Here is a 23237-nt window from a genome sequence, read left to right on the forward strand (position 1 = left end):
GTGAATAGACAGATCAACTAGAAAACCAAACTCACTGCCATCGAGTCGGATCTGACTCAGCAACCCTTCCTTGGGTTTCCAAGGCGGTATCACTACTTTTGCAGCACTGGGTGGGATTGAACCTCCAACCTTTAGGTTAGTGGTCAAGTGCAAACTGTTTGTGCCATGAAGGGACCTTTGGAGAACACCAGTCATTGAATTTAGAGCCCACCCTAATCCAGTATGACCTCATCTCTACTAGTATATATGCACAGACCCTATTTCCGAATAAGATGGCATTCTGAGGTTCAGGTTGATGAGAGTTTTGGGGGGACATTATTCAAGCAGTACAGAGAGAGTGAGAAAGTGCTCCCAGCTAAGGAAGCAATAGAAGATGGGGGAGCACCACACTGGGGAAATGCTGATCCCTCCATGATGCTTCAGGAAGAGGTGTGAAGGGGACTGCTGAGGTGCTGAGGCAGGAGGAGGAAGTGGGGATCCAGTCACGGAGGGTCTCGAGTGCCAGGCTAGAGAACCTGGACATCAACTGGAAGGTCTTGGGGAGCCAGGAAAGGCTTTTCAGCAAGGGGAGTGAAAGGGATTCTTGGGATTAGAGGGCTAGGTGGAGGGAACGAAGCTGGTGTTTTCTTGACTTTTGTTTTGTGAGATGTTTTCCCTCAGACATTTTATTGTTTTGTTTAATCCTCAACACAACCCTTCATGTTTAAAACTAGCCACTTCATTTTAAAGGTGAGCCTACTGTGGCCCAAGAGGCTAAAGCATCGTATCAGTTTTTCATAGCCAACAGTGTGCAGGGAAGCAGTGATTCACACACTGGCCTATATGCACCAGATGCTTGACTTCCCCATCACATCACACTGCCTTTGGCACCTCTTACACTCATCCTTTTCTGACTCCACAGGGGAACTTGAGACCCACTGTCAGTGCCAGAACAAGATGAGTGAGCTTATCCTACTCTGGAGAGACCTCCAGTAAGGAAGGTTCCAGAAGGTTCTGGAATATGGGGATACACATTCCCTCTCTCATCTCTTCCCTTCTTCTTATGTGACTAAGTTGAAAACCAAACCCACTGCCATCAAGTCAATTCTGACTCATAGCAACCCACATTGGGTTTCCGAGGCGGTAAATCTTTGCAGAAGTAGATTGCCCCTTCTTCCTTCCATGGAGTGGCTGGTGGGTTTGAACTGCCAGCCTTCTGGTTAGCAGTCAATGCCTTAGGCACTATGCCACCAGCATTGTGAAATTCTCAGACTCATAAAGCGAAGGTAATGCCATCACCCCCAGACCTGTACTGTCTGCAACCTCACAGAAACAAAACCCTAACTAATAGACTGGCATTTTAATTTCTGGAACTCACTGCCACTTCTCCAACCTTGTTTGTGTTGGGCTGTCCTTGAGTGAACACAGCCCAAATCAGATTTGGCTCAGTTTGTCCCTCAGGCCAGCAGGCCCTTAGCTTGCCACCCCTCAAGGCTTGGTCTCTTCTTAACTTTCTTTCTAAAATTTCGTAGCCTTCCCCACTTCATCTTTTCCTCCCTCCATGGCCACTCTCCTGCCCAGCAGCACATTTTCCCCCACTGCCAGCTCTGCACTTGCTCCTGGAGGGGTCCTCAGTGTGTGGACACTCTGGCTCTGCTTCCTTCCAGATTGCTCCTACTTCTTTGTTTACTTGCCTTTGGTGGAAGACGCCTACAAAAGAGTGGCAGTATAAACTTGCAGGCATGGATTGGTCCAACAGCCTAGGCCGACACGGTGAATGTACCGTAGTTTCTTCCTGATTCTGAGTTAGGGACATCTCTGCTTGCCCACTCAGACCAAAACCAAATCAAACCACTTGCCCTCAGGTCAATTCCAACTCTTGGTGGCCCCATGTGTGCAGAGTAGAACTGCTCCTTAAGGTTTTTAAGGCTGTGACTTACCAGAAGCAACTTGGCAAGCCTTCATTCTGAGCTCCTTCTGAGTTTTTAACTGATTGTACCATCCATGGACTCCTCCCACCAGGACAGAGATGATCAAATGATTCTCTTGAGCCCCTTTACTTGTGTACAGCATCCTTCAGTTAGTGAGGAATCTCACATCTATTGCCAGATTTGAATTCACAGCAATCCTATGAGTTCCATGAATGAGAATTTTCCTGTGGCATGGTTGTATCATGTGCCAGACACTGAGCTAAGCACTCCATAGCCATTAATCACTTCCTATCCCCCTCTATAAAGAGGCTTTGACCCCATTATAGATGAGAAAATATGATTCAGAGATTAATTCCTCTGTCTAAAATCATCCAGATTCTATATGGTATTATAAGATTCAAACCAAGTCATTCCGACTTCCTAGCCTGTGTCCATATTTGTGTGCTGTGTGATTCCAAGTATTCCTAAGTCTGATTTACTGATAAATGAACTGAGTATCCAAAGAGGACCTGGCAGCCCGAGGTAACATAGTTTGAGTAAAGAACCCGGAACCTTTTTCCTGCGTGCCCTGAACATGTTTCCACTCCCCTGTACTCCACTACTTTTTCAGGGTCTGGGAAGGTAGGACTAGTGAGAGGGGTGTTGTAACATGGCCTGGATGATTAGTTTGCCTTGGGCAAGACCAAATGAGAGCTGTCTAGGACCCTGGCTCAGGGACATCTGTCTCAGTAGGTCAGGGGCACAATGAACCCTTGGATATTACAATTCTCATTTTTCTAAATTCTAACAGTGACACTCTTATCTGTAATAAAGCTTAGGTCAGGGCAGGGTGGGAGTGAGGACAAGGAGCCCCTGAAGTAGACTCATGACATAAGTCAATCATTGGATCTTTGAGGTAAAGAGACCTTCAGGCTCAGCCCCCACCAAAGCAGGAAGGACTCTCTCTTCCACTTCCTTTCCAGAAGTTCTCTTAGGCTGGAGAATCTGTGTCTGGAATTTCTTAGATAATTTAAGGAGTGAACGTGAGCAAGAGCCAATTAGGCTTTGGATTCTCCTATCCCTAGCCAACCCCAAGCACGGAGTTATGCTGAATTAGTGTGATTCTTAACTACACAACTTTGGTAAAGCACCTCCTGTCTCTGTGCCTCTGTTTCCCACTTACCATGGGACAATGAGGCCTACCATGGTCAGTGGTCAAGGTAAATGATAGAGCATATATAAAGTGGTCCAGATTGAGAAGGCACTGAACAAGTTTTGCAGAATAGTCATTGAGAAGCAGAAGACCAAGTCATTCATTTGCTCATTCAACCCTTTACTCATTCATTAAACACTAAATATGTACACTTGTTGAATGTTGTTGACAATAATAATAACTAACAGTTTTTGAGCAGTTACCACCTGCCCATACTGCAGTGAGTACTCTACAAGCATCTTACTCCTCACAATGGCCCAGTGTGGTGACATTATGAATGTTGCCCTTACTGAGCCAATGATAAAACCAGGATGCCAAAAGGGAAAACAACCTAGACAAAGTGACAGCCTGTGAACTAGCTCAATTTTAAAATTATAATCCCTACCACATAGGATAGTTTTAAAGATTAAATAAAATAGTGTTAAGTAAACGTGGTAAGGAGGGCCTGCTAGTGTGCTTATCAAATGTTAGTGTTCCTTCTGTCCCTTTTATCTCTTTATTCTCCTTCCTTGTTATCTCTCTTCTTCTCACTCTTCCTCCCTCCCTTCCTCTATCTCCTTCCTTTCTTTCTGATGCAAAATAAATAACTGTAATACAATGTCACACATGATTTCTAGATACAAAACAATCACTATAATATGTCCTGTGGAGGAGGAAGAAGATCTATTCTTATTTTTCTAGGGCTTCAGAGGGGATAAAACAATACACACAAGTATTAGATATATGTTCACAGATCATATACAAACGCATATGTAAATACACTTTTGTGTGTGTGTGTGTGTTTGTATTTAAGTTCTGACATCCAGAGAATTCTCGGGAATTCTATAGTAGCTCACAGCTAAAGTCAAAGTGGAGTTCTGGTCACTGCCCCAGGGCTCTCAGCTGTGCCTGGCCACTGCTTCCCACCACCCTCACCACCATAAATGCTCATATGGATGAGAGAGGTTCTAGCTTGCAGACCAGACAGAACAAGACCGTTTTCTGGTATCACTGTATTTTTCGGGAAGATAGCGAGTCACTGGAGTCATTCATGTTCTTCTTGGTGTAAACAAGTGTCCTTAATGGCAGTCACCTTCTTTTCCCAAGTTGATGTAGTCAGGGTTTACATCTGCCACATTTGATAGATGCTATACAGGTAGTTAAAGAAATTTTCCTTGCCTTGTATGAAATTATAGTGAAGGAAAAGCGGTCAGCCACAGAGTTTGGGTAAACGCTGATGACAGGTAGTAGAAATACCTCAGTTTTTTCATGAAATACAAACAAAAACAAGGCTCAGATCTTGCTCTTCTCTTCCAGGGCAAATTTACATAATATTAAAGTGCAAGGTGAAGCAGTGAGTGCCAGTGTTAAGTGCTGTGAGTGATTTTCTTGAACTGTTGGAAAAAAATATTGAGGGGGGAGGTTATTTGCTAGACCAAATATTTAAGGTAGACAAGATTGGCATATTTGGGGAAAAAATGCCTGAAAGGATCTACATTTCAAAAGAAAGAGGGGAAAAGAAATACACCAGGGCATAAGGCATCAAAGTATAGGCTGATGTTATTGCTTTGGGGGTAGCACATCTGGGGATTTCAAGCTTCAGCCTTTACTTGTGTGTCACTCCCTAAACCCAAAGGCACTTCACCATATCGTTGAGGCATGTTTTCCCATTATTTGGAAGTCAAATGCAGAGGCTTGGTTTAAATTGCCATCTTTGAAGATTGGTCCTTGAACTTTCTTGTCCCTGTTGTTGAATATTATCGCTAGGCTAAGGAAATTCCTTTCAAGATTCCCTGTGTGCTTGGCAATGCATCCGCACATCCAAGCACTTTAGATGACATTCAGCCCAAAATAAAGATTGTATTTCTACCTCCAAACACCATACGATTACTTCAGCCAATGGATCAAGGAATCATAGTGTAGCCATTAGCCATCTCTCCATCATCATCTTCTCCTGCATCATCACCCATTTATTAATGTTATTGTGATAATCGAGGTCCCATGCTAGATGCTAGATAGCGATGGAAGGTGAGTAAGTGTTAACTTTTTACCATGATCTTTTCTCTTTCTTCTTTCTATCAAACTATTTTAAGAGCTATTTTTTTAATTATATATATATATATATGTATATATACACACATATATATATTATATAGGAGCTCTGGTAGCATAGTGGCTAAGACACTTGTCTGCTAACCAGACGGCTGGCGGTTCAAACCCACCAGCCACTCCTCGGAAGGAAGGTTGGGCAATCCTACTTCCGTAGTGATACTGCCTCAGAAACCCAAGGAGGGTCGCTATGAGGTCGGGGCCGACTCGACGGCAAACAACAACAAAACAACAACAATATATAATAGTTTTTACAATACTGTGTATACACACACACACACACACACACACAGATCCTCTCTCTTTCTTCAGTACAGTATGGTATGGAGTTACTTTTATTATTACTGTTATGTACAGTATTATTATGTTTAAGATGTTTTAGTGTTTTTGGAAGTGTTTGTTAAGTGTTGGATATGCATAGAAATGTGAAATAGTTATTATATACTAAGACAGGCATTTCACTAACTGATGCTAAATAAGAACCATATGTACCTGTTCCAGTTTACCTTCAAATTCAACTTAAAAGATAGACTTAGGAACAGATCTCATTTATAACCTGGAAACCACCTGTACATTCATTTAACAAATATTTATTAAGCACCTAGTCCCAGGCCCCTTATTTGGAGTCAGAAATGAAAAGACTAGTTTCTGATAATGAACAAAACATAAAGTGTGTAGAAATTAAGCCAAACCCAGTTGCTGTCAAGTCAGTTCTGACTCATGGCAACCCCAAGTGTGTCAGAGTACAACTGTGCTCCGTAGAATTTTCAGTGGCTGATTTCTTGAAAGTAGATCATCAGGCCTTTCTTTTGAGGCACATCTTGGTGGACTCAAACTACAACCTTTGGGTTAGCAGCCAAGTGTATTAAGTGTTTGCACTGTCCAGGGACTCCTGTGCAGAAGTTAAACTCAGCAATATCATACATTTGCAGCAAGATGGAAGAAAGATTGGTATCTCTTGAGCCCTCAGAGGACTGATGAGGAAGTAAGACTAAGAGAGCGTGAGCAAGTTGCCTGGGGCTACACAGATAGTGGGAGGCAGAGGCAGAGTTCAGACACTCACTTGGGTGAAGTCCAAGCCCTGGCCCTTCCCAGCATTTAGCAATCTGGATTGTTCTCTCCCACCCCTCATCTCGTTTGCTCCTCATGACAACTTTGTGAAGAAGGAAGGACAGGGAATCTTATTCCTCCTTTAAACATGTAAACGGAAAAGCCTAGAGAAGTCAAGCAGTTAACCTGAAGTCACAAAGCTTGTTGGTGGGAAAGCCAGGTTTGAGAATTGTGTCTGTCTGGCTTCAAAGCAATGGCTGACGGTTCTGAGGCTCTAGCCGAACCCTGGCGCCTGACTCAGTGTGATGTATGGGCAAAGCCCTTCTGGCCGCCTCGCTGCAAGAACAGCTTCCCACTCCTTGCTCTGCTTCCCTTCTCCTCCAGGGCGGCCTTATCGCACTGCTGCTTCTCCTGCTCGTGTTCACCGTGGCCCTGTATGCCCAGCGGCGCTGGCAGAAGCGGCACCGCATCCCCCAGAAGAGTGCAAGCACAGAAGCCACTCATGAGATCCACTACATCCCCTCAGTGCTACTTGGTCCCCAGGCCCGGGAGAGCTTCCGCTCCTCCCGGCTGCAAGCCCACAATTCTGTCATTGGCGTGCCCATCCGAGAGACCCCCATCCTCGATGACTATGACTATGAGGAGGATGAGGACCTGCCCCGGCGGGCCAACCACCTCTCCCGTGAGGACGAGTTTGGCAGCCAGGTGACCCACACCCTGGACAGCCTGGGCCGGCCAGGGGAAGAGAAGGTGGACTTTGAGAAGAAAGGTGAGTCCTTGTCACATCACCCTTTCTTAGGGGCATTGTGGGAATCTGGGATGAGATGCAGGAGCTGGAGGGTTGGAGGCTCAGGCAGTATCTTCTGGGCTGTGTTAATTGGATTTATGGGGAACCTCTCTGTTGGGTTATCAGAGTTTATCTTCTCTGGTCTTTCAACAGTGATGGGAGAAGAGAGAGTGTCAGTGTTCCTTGAATTGGGGTTATGAGAGACATCAGAGGGTACCTAGTGCAAAACCTCTTCAGCTTTTTGATTGCCTTTCTTGACAACAATCTCACTTCCTGGGATATAGTCTATTCCATTTCCAGCCACTACAAGACTATTACAAGATTTTTCCTTATACCAAGCTGAAGTCTGTTTCCCTGTACCTTCATGGCCACAAAGAAAGCAAACCTGATATTCCTTTGCCAAAGTAGCTCTTGGGAAATTGGCAGCAGGAAAAGGGATAGCCTGTAAATTCTGGAAATCAACCTAAAATATTATCACACATTCTGCTATTCTCATGTGAAATATATTTCAGACATTTCACCATGCTGGTCAGTATCTTCTTAGATGGAGATTCTAGTTTTTTCACATCTGGAGCGTAACGTCTGAGTGGACACGATTCATCGATGTGGACATCCTCCAGTACAGAGAAAAACAGTACTTTCACCTTCTTTTTTCTAGCTGCTATGCTTCTGTTGATATAGCTTGAAGTCACATTTGTTCTTTACAGCTGTTGTTGGCTCATATTGGGCTTTTTGATATTAAAACCCCTCACTCTTCGTCATATATGCTGCTATTAAGACCTATCTTCTTTATCCTATTTTGGGGACAATTATCTACTTGGACATGTTGTTGTTGTTGCTATGTGCCATTGAGTCTGACCCGACTCATAGTGACCCCTCCTTAGGTTTCCGAGGTGGTATCACCACGGAAGTAGATTGCCCAACCTTCCTTCCGAGGAGTGGCTGTTGGGTTTGAACCCCCAGCCTTCTGCTTAGCAGTCAAGTGCCTTAGGCACTACGCTACCAGAGCTCCTGTTTGGACATAGGTATTTATTTATATCCATAAGAAGTGCCTACAGCTCCAGCTATATAATTATAAGTAGAGTGTAATTAATTTCTTCAGTAACATGCTATGGAGGTACAGTTCTATTTTTTTTTATTCATTGATTTTTGTGGCCTTGGAGCTGACGATAGGCTAAAGCTTTGGCCTAGAGATTTCACTTCTAACATTGTCAACTCCTTCTGTGAGCCTGGAAGAATTTTCATTGCTTAAGTTCAGCCCTGGAATGCTGAGCTCTACAGAGAGCTGCTTCTACTCTGAAGGCTCTCCCTCTCAGAGCCATCTTTCCATTACACTAATGGGCAAATGATTGGAAGGAAGATTGGACAACCTACTTCTGTAGTGATACTGCCTCAGAAACCCAAAGGGGGTCGCTATGAGTCAGGTCTGACTCGATGGCACGTAACAACAACAATGGGCAGATGAAAAGATCTGAAGCTTCTTAAAAGTGAGACGCTTTTGTCAAGCGTAAAAGCTGTAGGGAGGGAGTAGAGTGGTTCAGTTAGGAAGAGCATGTGTTTTGATGTCATCTTAATCATATCTACAGACTCCCTTTTGCCAAATGTAGCATAATCACAGGTTCTGGAATTTGGGCATGGGTATCTTTAGAGAACAATCCTTACTCTACCTACAGCAATGAGCATGGGAAAATGAAAATTCAACTCTCTGAACCTCAATTTCCTCATTGAAGGGTTATTGGAAGGCTTAAATAAATAAATAAATAAATAAATAGAATGTGTGTAAGATAGCAAACTCAGGGCCTGGTGGTTGATAACTCTTGAATGCCCAAGAGCTGGATCTGTAGCCCTCAGTCTTCCCTGTGCTTTTGAGACTTTCCAGAATCCAACCACACTATTTTTCTCATGTTTGCCCCAAGCCCAAGCCACCAGAGTCTACTCACTTCTCTGTAATGTCATGTACATTTCCCTTGTCCTTGTTTTGACTCACACCTCCTCAACCCTCCGGCCACATTTACTGGGTCCAAAGGGCATACAAGACTCACTCTCTATTGGCAGAGAGGAATGCTTCCCCCATTGGAGAAGAGACTGAACAGTTTTAGACCTACCAGCTCCCATTGGCTTAGAGATGGCTCTTTCTCTTATGTTTTCTTTCAAGCAGAACTCTATTCAAACTATAATCAAGCCAGACACCGATTGTCTGAAAGCTCAATGCTGGCATTAAGAAGTACGTAACAGAAGTATTTCAAAGAGACTGAGTGTTGGATGCATGAGAACTCAGACATAGTCTGATGGAGTGGAGACAGGCAGACTAGGACTTGAATTTTGTTCCTCACTCTGTTCACTGGGGAAATCTCTTAGCTACCCGGTACTGCCAGTTCTTCAACTCACCTGTTTTTACCAATGAACATGATTTTTTTTTTTAAAGTTCCTCTGAGGAAAATTTTGTTCCTCTGAGTAAGGAGCTCTAGTAGCACAGTGCCTAAGGCATCTTGACTGCTACCCAGAAATTTGGTGGTTGAAGCCCACCAGCTGCTCTGCAGAAGAAAGATGATACAATCTCCTTGTATAAAGATTTACCACCTTAGAAAATCAATGGGGTCGCTATGAGTCATAATCAACTCGATGGTGGTGGATTTTTTTTTCTGAGTAAAATTTACAATAAAATAAAGCAAGCTTAGATCTAGACACTCTTAGCTCCAGTAAGGTCAGGAGAGGAAGAAACCTAGGCAAGAAGAGAGTAGAGAGCATGCCTCTCCGGACTCCAGGCAAGATATTGCTCATTCTGGTGGTGGGCAGTCAGGTGGCTGCCAGGGGCTGAGCAGCTGCAATAGTCCTAAGGTCCCTGGGTAATGAATTGGTTAATACTCTCAGCTGCTAACACAAAGTTTGGAGGTCCAAGTACAGCCAGATGCCCCTCAGAGGAAAGGCCTGATGATACACTTTTGAAGTCAGCCATTGAAAACCCTATGAAGCACAGTTTCACTCTGACACACCTGGGGTCGCCATGAGTTAGAGTCAACTTGATGGCAACCGGATGGACCCAGAGCACCTAGGCTTGCTTTGCCTGGACAGAGGGATAATTCCACTGGCAGACCAGACTGCAGCAGATCTAAAGTAGTAGCTCAGAACAAATGCTCAAGGGGCCCAAAGGGAGAGAACCATGAGGTTTTCTCTGTGAATGGGGCAGTTGCCTGGGCAGAGCCCGGGCTTTTGCCAGTAGTGAGCAGGGACTCAGAAAGTGGGTAGCCCATATAAAAACAATCTTATAGTCTTGAAATTATATTGTCAAGGGCTAATCCCACTGACACATTTCATATATAGAATTTGCCTATAAATTCAAACTGTTTCCTCATACGCAACATCCATCAGCCTGCTTTTCAACTTAGTCCTTCAAATAATATAGAAGACAGTCTGCCAACCAGAGAGAGAAAGTTTCATTACAAAATAACAGCTGCCTGAGGTTTGTTTTGTTTCCTAGGGTTGATGTAACAAAACACCACAAACTGGGTGACTTATAAGAAGGGAAAATGATTGTCTCACAGTTTTGGAGACTGGACATCCAAATCACATAGGCCATGTTCTCTCCAAAGGATCTAGAGGATGACTTTCTTTTCTGTCTCAGCTGCTGGTGGCCCCAGGCATTCCTTGGCTTGCAGCTGCAGCAAAACTTCCTGTTTCCATGGCCATCTTCCCTCTGTGTCTCTGTGTCTCTTTTACAGAACACCACTCAGATTGAATCAGGACCCATCCTACTCCAGTATGACCTTATGTTAACTGATAACATCTTCAAAGACTCTATATAAACAAGGTCACATTTAGAGATACCAGGATTTAGGACTTCAAGGTAAATTTTTTTGGAAAATGAATTCATAACAGGGCCCCAGGTCTCAGGAGTGTTATACTGATCAGGGCCGACATTCAGCTGGTATCTGTTGGTGTGGAGGACCCTTTGTTAGGTGTTGAAAGTCTTCAGCACCAGTTGATAAGGAGCTTGCTGCCCTGAGCCTCTGGTGCCCTCCTGCTGCCTGGGAGTCCCAACCCTTCCCCAAGGTTCCTCCTGAACACCTCATCATCTAGAAGCAGGGTGGCTTTTAGATGCTGCTCTAGTACTGTGGCTGGATCCTTCCTAGATAGTTAGTGCCTGTGTCATAGAAGTCATCAGGTGTTTTGAATATCACCCTGATATCACCATAATGAGTTGTTGAGAATTTAATTGTGTCAATATGTGAAACCTTAATACAACACAGAAACTTGGTCCATCCATTTGAATTCCAATTCTCCTTACCCCTCCTTAAATGTATGCATGGAAGCTTAAGGAAATTTATATAACAAATTTACACCTTTAATGAGCAATGGCGTGAGAGATGGCTGAGTGAATATTGGGTTTACTTTACTTAATTTTGTTTCATTATTGTGGAATAAATGCATACTCTTTGTAATGGAAGGAAAGGAGAGAGGGGGAGAGAGAAGGGACAGGGAGAGGGACAGAAAAAGGCTGAGGTGGATAAAGCAGTAACTAAACGTCCTACTCCTGTCTCTCCATCCTGTTTCCACTGCAGGACTCAAAGTTAATCCTCGATAATAGTTCGATTTATATTGTAGTGCTTTCCAATATGCACATAATATACATATATAGGTATGTGTGTGTATGTATTTGTGAATTTCCACCCAGATATAAGCAATTAGGGTCATCTCAACCACATATATTTTTCTTCAGAAATTTGATAGTTTTACTCAACAATATATAAAGCATCTCTCCATGCACACCTACTTTATTCTTTCTGAAGGCTATATAACATCTCATAATGTGAATGTACCAAAACTTACTTAACTGCCCCCTCTTATTGACCATAATTTGAATTTTGCACTTATAAACAATGCATCAACAAAAAAAAATTCTCTATTTTTCTTCTTCTTCTTCTTGTGGAGTGTAATAATATTGCTGTATCACAGATGGATATGTAAAAGTAGAATCTCTGGGTCAAGGTACACACATTTGTAATTTGGTGACTACTTCCATTTTTATTAATTTAAAATATGTGTTTATACTTACCGGTGGAGCAATGTACCCTCTCTCAAACAGATCCACACAGTCCACTGCCCCATCACACTGATCATCTGATTATTGTTGTATTACTCTGAATTCTTCTTCCTTTATTCATGTAACTATAGATACATCAAGGTGATTGACTCATGGTGACCCTACATACAACAGAATGTATGTTCTCCATCATCCTCATGATTCCTGGCATGTTCCAGTCCATTCTTGAAGCTTTTGTGCCGATCCATCTCACCAAGGGTCTCCCTTGCCCTTGTTGGTTCTCTGCTTCACCAAAAATGATGTCCTCCTCCAGGGACCCTCCTGATGATGTGTTGAAAGCAAGCAGATCAGACAACATTCTGTTGTGATCTACAAGGTTTTCATCGGCTAATTTTTGGAACTAGATTGACAGACAGTTCTTTCTTCTTCATCCAGACGCTCTGCTGAAACCTGTCCACTCTGGGTGAACTCACTGCTATTTGAAATGTCAGTGGCGTAGCTTCCAGCATCACAGTAACACATAACCCACCCCAGCACAACAAACTGACAGAGAGGAAGTGGTTTATTCATATTGTTATTATTAAGTGTCATCGAGTGGGCTCCGACTCGTAGCAGCCCTATGTGCAACAGAACGAAACACTGTCTGGCCCTGCACCGTCCTCACAATTTGCAGGTACTGTGTCAGTCTGTCTCATTCAGGGCCTTCCCCTTTTTCACTGACCCTCTACTTTACCAAGCATGACATCCTTCTCCAGGGACTGGTCCCTCTTGAAATTATGTTCAAAGTACGTAAGATGAAGTCTTGCTATCCATGCTTCTAAAAAACATTCTGGCTGTACTTCTTCTAAGACAGACTTGTTCTTTCTTCTGGCAGTGCTTCGTGAACATCATTATTCAAATGCATCCATTCTGTGGTCTTCCTTACTCATTGCCCAACGTTCACATGCTTATGAGGCTTTGGTCAAATGCAACTCAATCTTGAAAGTGACAGCTTTACTCTTTAACACTTTATGCATATAGTTCCCTTAATTTCATATGTGCAATTTTCTCTTTTGACTTTTTTTTTTTTTAAATTTACATTGGTCCAAATGTTATTTTGAACAATTTTGTAGACAAAAAAATCAGTCTTCATAGTTAAGCAATGTAATGATTCTTTCAATGAAGTGATGAAGATAGAATAAAGGCTTTTCTGTCCGACTTGACAGCACAGAACAACAACAACAACACATAAGTTCAGGGCGTAGGGTGGAGGGAGAAAGAGACATGGAATCAGATAGCAGCAATGATCCAAGAGCTAGGTCGGGCAGGGTAGCAGTTTCTCTAACATGGGGTCAAAAGGCTGAGCCTTACTGCTGCTCACTAATACAGACAAGGAAGCCTCAGAGCAAGTAAAAAGCTTGTTGAGAGGTGAGCGTAAGAGGCTTGTATTGAGTGATTCTAAGGACCTGGCTACTCGCCTCTGTGTCATAGAGCCGTTCGTAATCAACCCTGACTGGAAGATAGGTGGAAGGGTTGGCTAAGAAATGAATTATACTGATGCTGAAGCCAATGACAATTCACCTCTGCTATCATCATGAGCCAGGCACTATTCTGAATGTTTTCCATGAAGCATGTTATTTAAATCTCACAGTAACCCTGTGAGGTAAGTACTAGTATCTCCCCAACTTTTCAAAGAAAGAAACAGAAACAGAGAGGTTATGTAACTTGTCCAAGGTCATACAACTAGAAAGTAGTGGACCCAGGTTTACAGCTGTAGCATCAGAGTTAAAGTAGTCAGGGGTAGTGCTGGGATTGAACCCATCAGACCACACTAAGGTTTATAATCCCGGGGAAGTCTCTGAGCTCTGGAAATTCCAGGGATGGCTAAAGCATAGCACCCATGGGCTTGCATCACCCACAGATCTGTTAGGAAAAAATGGGTAATTAACATGTGCTCTCTGAGACAGGAAGCTGCCACACAGTGACTCTGAGCTTCTAATTTGGCAGATGGGACTTGACAAGAGGGAGATCATGTTTCTTTGGAGCATTTTGAGTGGTTCCCAAGAGTGCAGAGAACTCATGTTTGGTATCAACAGAGCACTTTAGGATGGCAGAGGGCTGAGAAGCTGTTTATTAGCTCACCCCTCTGACACCCTGTGGGAGTGCCACGCAAAGGTCACCTGTGCTTCATATATTATCACAGCACATTCATAGTCAGTACCTTATTGAGTGCCGTGTTTGACGTTCACACTTCTTCACTCAGACACTAAGTTTCCAGCCCCCTTACCTTCACCCTTGCCCTTCAACCTCATACCCAGTCATCCCTTCCTCCAGCCACATCACTTTCCGTGGCATCCCTGCAAACTCCTTATCCTCACACACTTCCTTCTTGGTCTCCTTGATTACTGCTTCTGTGTGTCAGTCCTCATCCATTTTCCATACTGCAGTCACTGTTAGCATCTCTCTGATCATGACAGCTCTGTGCTTAAAGCCTTTCTGTGGTTCCCCACTTCACTGTGATTAAGTTCTTGTTCCTTGCCACTGTTTGTAAGTTTCTACATGATCTGGATTACCTTGCCAATGTCATCTCATTGCACTTGACCCTCACACTTCATGCTCCAGCCATAATGGCCTCCTCTCTGTTCTTCAAACTTGTTACTTGTTAACCTTTTTCTACCACAGATCCTTTGCATATGCCATGGTTCTCTTTGTCTGAGAAAAACATACAAACAAAAAAACACCACCTTTCCTTCTCCAGTCTGTCATGACATGACTGAATCCTTGTCATTCTGGGCTCAGTTTCAGTGTATCTCATCAAATGAAGCTCTCTTCTTTATATGGGTTATTCTCTATCATTGTCCTATTTTGCTTTTCTAATAGTAATTTTTATTATTTGTATTTGCTTATCATGTATTTTAATTTTCCTACTAGACTGAAAGTTCCATGACATCAGGAACCAGAGCTTTGGGGTTCATTTTGTGCCTAATGGAGTACCTGGAACATACCAGGTTCTCAGTAAATGTGTGTGAGATAGATCTTAATACTTTTCCACAGGCTTATAATTTTTGCATGAGATTCTTATCCTTCTTCTGAACTAGACAAAGCTCAGTAAGTATTTTCAAATCAATGACTTCATTGAGCATTCTCCTCCACCTCACAAGGAAGGAAATATTCTCATTGAAACTTACAGATAATCTCAAAGTTATACAAGTAAAACTAATGGGGCCTGAATTTGAACTCAACTTTGTCTGATTCCCAAACCTAAGCATGTTCTGAAGATAACACAAAATGTGTTAATTCTGTCATTTTATTTGAGCAGAAAAGATAACATATGACCTTACATTTTAGCAAGTTAAATTTCTTAGAGCTGCATTTGTCAAAAATATTTAACCCCACAATAAGAAACTATATTTTACACTGTGGCCCCACACATGTATATGAATGTGTATGCATGTCTCCAAAGGATACTTATCCTTATTACATGTGATGTACTCTGATATTTTCTATGCCTTTCTATCTCACGTTTTTAATGCTTACATGAACCATGGACTTGGTCATAGCTTGTAGTTTAGAAACTTCTCTCTGAAAGAGGCCAGTAAAATGATGAGAGGTTCACATTGGGGCTGATCCCTGACAGACTGCATCCAAAATGGCTTCCTGGAGGTGCTCCCTGCCCTGAGACCTGAAAGATGAAGCTCAACCAAGAGATTGAGGGTGAGGAGTTGATAGAGGGGCTTGGAACAGTGCCTGAGACAGGCAAGGCCCACATAGGGGCTGTGTGTCTGACCCCTGCTGAAGCTATGGCCAGTCCTTTGTTGCCACTCACCAACACTATGGCATACTGGTCTTACCATGGCTCCCTCTTGTAACTACTCAGTGTGCCTTCCCAAAGGAGGCCACCTGTGTGCCACCTCTTCCTTCCTTAGGACATTCACCCTTCCCCTCAGGGAAGCTTTTGCCCTCCACTCCCTGCCTGGGAATCACCACCCATCCTTCCAGCCTAGCTCAACATTTCTCTCTTCCCAGCTGTCCTGGAGCTGTAGATCAAGGTTAACAGAGCACAGGGAAACCACCTCCTACCTACAATAGCTCCCATCTTGACAGTGCCTGTTGGAATGGTGGTGCTGCCAGGGGTACCCTGCGGGGAAGGTAGATGAGCAGAATTGCTATAACCGGAGCAGGACTGCTTTCAATGGTTCATGCATTGGGACTCCATGTAAGATTCTCTTTCAATGACAGATTCTACACCTTACAAAGGAAAACATTTGGAAATCATTTTTTGACACCAAACTTCCCTAGTTCAGTGATCCTCTCCCCTCCCCTGTTCAAAGGGAAATTGAATTCTGCATGTAAAGCATCTTTTTACAAAACGTGTTTGGTGCTCCTCGACCTCCTCTGCATCTTCATTGTCCATGTCTATAGACAGCACAGCTCACAGACGGAGGCGGGCTGGTACTTCTGTTGCTACATCTTCTCTTTGGGTACACCTCTCCATCACTGCTCATTATGCCATTCACACATTTATTTGCTTATTTAACAAACCTTTAAGGAGCACCTGTTGTGTGCCAGAAACTGTCTAATGAAGAAGATACGTAGTCAAATGGGAAATAATCTTTGCCTAGAAGCTTACAGTTTAGAGGGGTATAAAATATTAATTTGTTTTCCACAGGCTAGTTTATGTTATACAGCCCATTAACGTTTATAAAATGTTGCCCTAAAAATTATATGATATACTCTGTGCATTATCAAGCCCTCTCAGCAGATAATGGACCTCCCTTGAATTCAGAGAGATGAAGTCATCCCCCTTACATCACACAGCAAGTTTGGTGTTGGAGTTGTACTGAAGTCATATCCCTTGAGTTCATGTTTACTACTGTCTTTGGCCACTCTGTGTCCCTGCAGCTTCCTTATGTCATTTGGCAGGCAACTGGTTCTGTCTACATTTCCTTCTGACCTTAATCTTATAGATTATAAATGCCTCATCTTTGCAGGAATCCCAGCAAGCCCTAGGTTGCCATTTGTCAAGCACAGTGTAGGAGACTTGGAGAATAGATAGAGTTTAGGCAACCCCTTCTAATTCTCAGGTTGTAAAATTTGAGTGCAATCTGCTTCCATTCCTTTTTCCTCTAAGGACCACTTGGAAACCAAAGTGGACAACATTTGTGTTTTATTTTGAAAATAGGCTCCTTAATGCTAGCCATTATAGAAAGCATTCAAATTGCAAAGTTCTCTTTCATTTTTTTTTTTTTCTGTTTTCCTTTTCTCCCCAACTGAAGTATAAACATATGCCGTGCCATTTGTAGAGTGGTAGACCATTCTTTTTTGCCTCAATTATAGACTGTTCATTTTTCCTTCAATTAATTGCATCATGTGATGGAGTGAGCAAAACCAATGCAAGGCCAGACCATGATTGTGTAGCAAAGCTTTTGCCGTTTATTTCTTTTCCTTTGGTTGCTCTTTGTTTTCTCCTCCTGGACATTGATGTTGGTGTCTAAATGCCTCCACTCAGGCGAAGAGGGAGAGAGCAGTCCTTCATTCACACAGGAGCATGGCATCCCCAGACAGCCATCTCGGAGCTGTCTCCACACTCTCTAAAATAAGATATAGACAGCGATTTGTCATAGAATCACAAACAAGGATGTCACCAAAGCTGTCACCAGAGGCCCTTAAAATGTCCCTTCCCAGCATTAATTGCCATGATAACAAAACAGACGGGCGTCTCTGAACATTTGCTCTTTCTCCCTCCTCTCTCGTCATTCTCTCCCCATCTCCCTGTCTCCTCTCTCTTCCTGCTCCCTCAGGTCCCCCTTCATTTTATCTACAGGGACCCTTGGGGCATTCTGACTTGATTAGATTGTGCCCAGTAAGGTGGCCCCAGTGCACAGTGACAGATGAGGATGAAGGAGATTTGGTAAATGTCAGAGACTGAAGAGACTGCTCCCTGATTGATCAGAGCTAGAGCAATTTCCCAGCAGTCAGGGGACTCTGGGCCTCCCATTGTGGCCTCCCTGGAAATGGCTGGAAATCACCCAGTGAGGAACTGTCACAAAGAGACTCTAGGACAGCTTGCCTCCCTGTTTCCTGCATGGAATCTGTCTGCCACTGGCTGGGATATCTTCATCCACCCTGAAGGTGCAATAAATCACCATGATTACCCACAATTACGATCGGTCCTTGTTTTTCCTAATACTCCTTCATTATAGAAGTTATAGACGCTCCTTTTAGAAAATTTAAGAATAAGGAAAAGCATCAAGGAAAAAAAATAGTTATTTTTCAGATGGCCGTATCCAATAGCCACAGTAATATTTTTGCAACTTTTTCCTATTTTTTCTCCCCTTATATATTTTACATATTGAAACTGAAAACTATTTATTGTTTATATAGTACATTTTCACTTAATGCTATATCATAAGCATTTCAACATGCTTATGAATCTGTTCTATGATGACTTTGTAATTTGTTTATTGGAGGACATTTCAATTGCTTCCATTTCTTCCTGCTGTTACATGTTCAACAGCAACACACACTTTGGGGCTTGATTTTTCTTTCTTGCTATTCTGTATTATTACTTCAGGGTATGTTCCCAGGAGTGGAATTACTGGGTCAAATGGTCTGAGAGTTTTATAGTTCTCTATACATGAGTCAGGTGTGACTCGACGGTACACAACAACAACAACAACAACAACAATACATGTTTAGCTCAACATCCTTGTGTCAGGAATTCTCTCCATAAATACTTGTTGAATAAGGAAGTATTCATTTACCTACTTGTTCATTCATGAATTCAACAAGGTTTAAATGCCTACCATGTGTCAGGCAGGAGTTCTGGTGGCATAGTGCCTAAGGCATCTGACTGCTAACCAGAAGGCCGGTGGGTTCAAACTCAGCCACTCCCCCGAAGGAAGGTTGGGCAATCTACTTCTGTAGTGATATCACCTCGGAAACCCAAGGAGGGGTCGCTATGTGTCGGACTTGACTGGACAGCAGGGGTGGTGTGTCAGGCACTGTTTAGGGAAATGTGAATAAAATATACATGATTGCTTTTCCAATGAGCTAAGTTGTTAGTACAGAAAGACAATAAACAATCAAGAAAAATATATATTATGTCAAGTAATAAGTGCAAGGGGAATTTTTTTTTTTTTTTTTAAAAAGGAAGAGAACTAGGGCTCTTAAGAAAAACCACTGAACAAGTGACATTTGAGGAACTATCTACAGAAGATGAAGCCATAAAGCATTTGGATATTTAAGGAAAGAGAGAGTAATGAGAACTAAGGCTCTGAAGTATCAGTGTGCTTGAAGAGTTCAAGGAATCAGAAGGCACAGCATAGGGAGAGAGAAGCAGAATAGACTGAGTCACAGGGACATTGGCAACGAGGTCATCATGTAGGGCCTTGGCAGGGAAGGACAATGGCTTTTCCTGTGAGTGAGATGAGAAGCCATTAGAAAATAGAGGAACTGATTTCTTACAAAGGTGAAGAGCAACTAGGGTCAAAATGAGAAGAAAGAACTTAGACATGAAGTAGGCGTTGCACTCTGAAACTTCATGTGTAGAATTCAGCCCCCAGGTATGATTGTTTTATTTTGTTTTGTTTGCATACAAAGTGTATTTAACATTTTTTAACAAGTTTTCAACATTTATGTATATGTATGTATATGTATATATCAGGAAATTTCACATGCAAATCCACATTTGCCTCACTCCATTTAAAGAAGATCTGGGAATCCTAGGCCAAGTCTTTTGCCAGTGAACACTCAGCAAGAGCTGAATGGCTGCTCTCTCCATTTCACCACAGGCCCCACTCAACACACTCCCTTAACCTAAGTCCTGCCTAACCCCTGCTGTCTCTTGAAGTCAAGTGTTCTACCAGAGGAAGGAGACATGGTGATGTTCTTGCAGTGGCAACAGAGACATCCATGGAGCGATAGACTGAACTTATATTTTGTTTTACAAGAGTGGAAGGATATTAGGATCTCTAGAACTTTGCAGATTGTACTTCCGCTCCCCACTGGTTCAAGGGGCGGGGAGGTCCTTATTAGTGTCAGGAGAAACATCACTTTCTCTTCTCTCCAACTCTTTTGATTTTGTGTTTCCAACCAAATAGATATTTTAAAGCAGGAAACTTTTGATATCTTTGACAGAAGAGTAGAAATCAATTAAGAATCATGGCTGTTCCATCAGACACATCAGGTCAAGTCTTGCCCCTGCAACTCGTGAACTGTGAAAACCAGAGCAAGTTACTAATGCCTCAGTCTTCTCCCCTTTAAAATGGGTATTATATTACTTCTTTTACAGGATTCTTGTGGGAATTAAAGACACTCACTCATTTAAGATGCTTGGCATAGTGCTTTGACTCAATAAATAGAAGTTATTATTGTTATTTTCTCTGAAATGATCATTGTATTGAGCAAACAGAGACCCAGTTAGGGAAAGGGGTTTATTTGAAGTTACACAGCAAGTTAATACTGGCTGTATGTGTGTGTGTTCCTTGTTGGGTATGGAGGACTCTGAAAGAAACTTTCTAACTCTCTAGCTCATGCCATTTTAACATTAGCACACCACTTCTCCACTATTTGTCTATCAGTTTATCATACTGTAGTGGACTGTACATTGCTGTGATGCTGGAGGGCATACCACTGCTATTTCAAATACCAGCAGGGGCACTCATGGTATTTTCAAAGATTCTATGGTCAAAATATTGAATGACATAGGAAGCATCAAGGGAAGATGGAAGAATACACTGAGTCATTGCACCAAAATGAAATTATCAACATTCAGCCACTTCAGGAGGCAGCATATGATCAAGAGCTGATGGTATCAAAGGAAGAAGTCCAAGTTGCCATGAAGATGTTAGCAAAAAACAAGCCTCCAAGAATTGACAAATACCAGTGGAGATGTTTCAACAAACAGATGCAACGCTGGAAGTGCTCACTCATCTATACCAAGAAATTTAGAAGACAGCTACCTGGCCAACTGACTAGAAGAAATCCATATTTGTGTCTTTTCAAAGAATGGTGATCTGATAGAATGCACAAATTATTGAACAAAATCATTAATATCATTGTTGTTGTTGTTGTTATGTGCCGTCGAGTCAAACCTGACTCATAGCGACCCCTCCTTGGGTTTCCGAGGCAGTATCACTACGGAAGTAGGATTGCCCAACCTTCCTTCCGAGGAGTGGCTGGTGGGTTTGAACCGCCAGCCGTCTGGTTAGCAGGCAAGTGTCTTAGCCACTATGCTACCAGATGCAGGTAAAATTGTGATGAAGATAACATCAGGGAGTTGTCATAAATTCAACATGGATACAAAAGAGGATATACAGTGAGGAATATCACTGCTGATGACTGATGGATCTTGGCTGAAAGCAGAGAATACTGGAAAGATGTTTACTTGTGTTTTGTTGATGACACAAAGGCATTTGACTATGTGGATCATAACAAATTATGGATAACACTGGAAAAGAATGGTGTGGTAGTTAAGTTTGTATGTCACCTTGGCTTGGCATGGTTGAGTGGCTGGGCAGCTGGATGTAGTATTCACCATGAGACAGGTAATGAACTCCATGGTGGAATCTACTACGAGCAGCTGAGTAGCTGCTTTAGGGATGTGGTCTGCTTCCTTTATATAAGGAGAACCCTTGGGAAACAATCTCTAGCTTATGGTACGCTTGAACCCTGCATGTAGCCATATTGTTGTTCAGCAGCCTGCCATGCTCTGCTGACCTTGGGACTTTCAGTGGACTTGAATTAACAGCCTGCCATGTGGTTTGATAACATTGAGACTGTGCCTTTTTCCTTGTTAACCTTGGGCTTGTCAGTCTCAGCAGCCAGCAGCTGTCTGAGTGAAGAAAAGCCTCTAACATCAGTGGGCTAGGAACAGGAGGCAGAGTTGAAGTCCAAGGTTGAGGGGCTTTCACCCAGCTCCTAGATCCAGCACTTTGAACTAAGACTTTAAGCCTCCAAACTGTAAGAGAATAAACTCCTGTTGATTCAAGCCATCCCATTTGTGGTATTTCTGTTAGAGAGGTACTGAGTAACCAGAACAGAATATGGTACTGGGAGTGGAGTGCTGTTCTGACAGATATCTAAAATGTGGAAACAGAAGTGGAGTGCATCCTGGACCCAAGACCCTGGCAGAGAGACCCCAGCATAAGGCATGAAAGACTGCAGGAGCAGAGGTTAGAGACCGGCATGAGAGATAGTAGGAGCAGAGCCGAGAGACCAACATGAGAGACAGCAGTAGCAGAGCCCAGAAACAGCCATTAAACAGCAACAGGTTTACCAGCCCACAGAGGAGAAAGCCGAGTGCCATCGCACAGGTGGCTTCCTGGTGGAGTGGGTTGCCTTCGGGTGTTATTTGGTAGAAGAGACCAGCTTGAAATGGAGTAGCGAGTTGGCCAGCCCATGGAGCAAGAAAGCTGAGTGCTTTTTTGGGCAGGAAGATTTCTGGCGGAGAGGGTTGCCTTCGGCATTAATTGGCAGAAGCAGAGAGACCAAGGAAATGGGAAGCAGAGCCGCCTCAGCCTCAAAGGGTAGGACCATGGCCTCTGGGGGTGGAACCACCATAGCCCCCTAGGTTTCAAAGAGTTAGACCTACAACTTGATTCTTGAGTGTGGGGCTGTTCGTTCTTGTGGGCCAGTAGGATGGAGTCATAGCTTTTGCCTAAGAGAGAGGGGGCAGGGCTACCATGCCCAAGAAGGAGAGGAACAAGGCCCACTAGGCCAAGGGGGTAAGATCACAACTCAGGAATTAGGGGATTAGAGCCACCCAGTGAAGGAGATCTGTACAGATGCCACCCATTGAAGATCTGTAAAAGTGCCAAGTTGACAAGGGGTGGAACTGTGGTAGTTAAGTTTGTGTGTCAACTTGACTGGGCCTCGTTGAGTGGCTGGATATAATGTTCCCCCTGATGAGACTGGTAATCAACTTCATGGTGGAATCTACTGTGAGTAGCTGAGTAGCTGCCTTAGGAACATAGTCTGCTTCCTGTATATAAAGAGAACCCATGGACCATAGTCGCAGGGGACATCAAGCTCAATTGGCATAACATACTATACAAAACATTGTTCCACCTTCTACTTTGGCAAGTAGTGACTGGGATCTTAAAAGCTAGCAAGATGCCATCTAGATGAAACAACGGGTCTCTCCTCGTCAAGAAGAAAGAAGAAAACCAAAATTAATGGAAACAATCA

At 43.1% G+C, this 23237-nt stretch overlaps 1 protein-coding gene across 1 annotated transcript in view; it reads left to right on the forward strand.

Moving 5' to 3' along the window:
* The window catches only part of ASTN2 (astrotactin 2), a 1259674-nt gene that overhangs the window by 282455 nt on the left and 953982 nt on the right, over window positions 1-23237 (forward strand). The window contains exon 4 of the mRNA XM_042780380.1: window positions 6625-7009. Coding sequence (XP_042636314.1) covers window positions 6625-7009 — 385 coding nt within the window. The remainder of the gene's footprint in view (window positions 1-6624; window positions 7010-23237) is intronic.

The sequence above is a fragment of the Orycteropus afer genome, unplaced genomic scaffold (assembly GCF_000298275.1).
Source record: "Orycteropus afer afer isolate SDZICR_OR568_19922 unplaced genomic scaffold, OryAfe1.0 scaffold00037, whole genome shotgun sequence".
Classification (NCBI taxonomy): Eukaryota; Metazoa; Chordata; class Mammalia; order Tubulidentata; family Orycteropodidae; genus Orycteropus; species Orycteropus afer.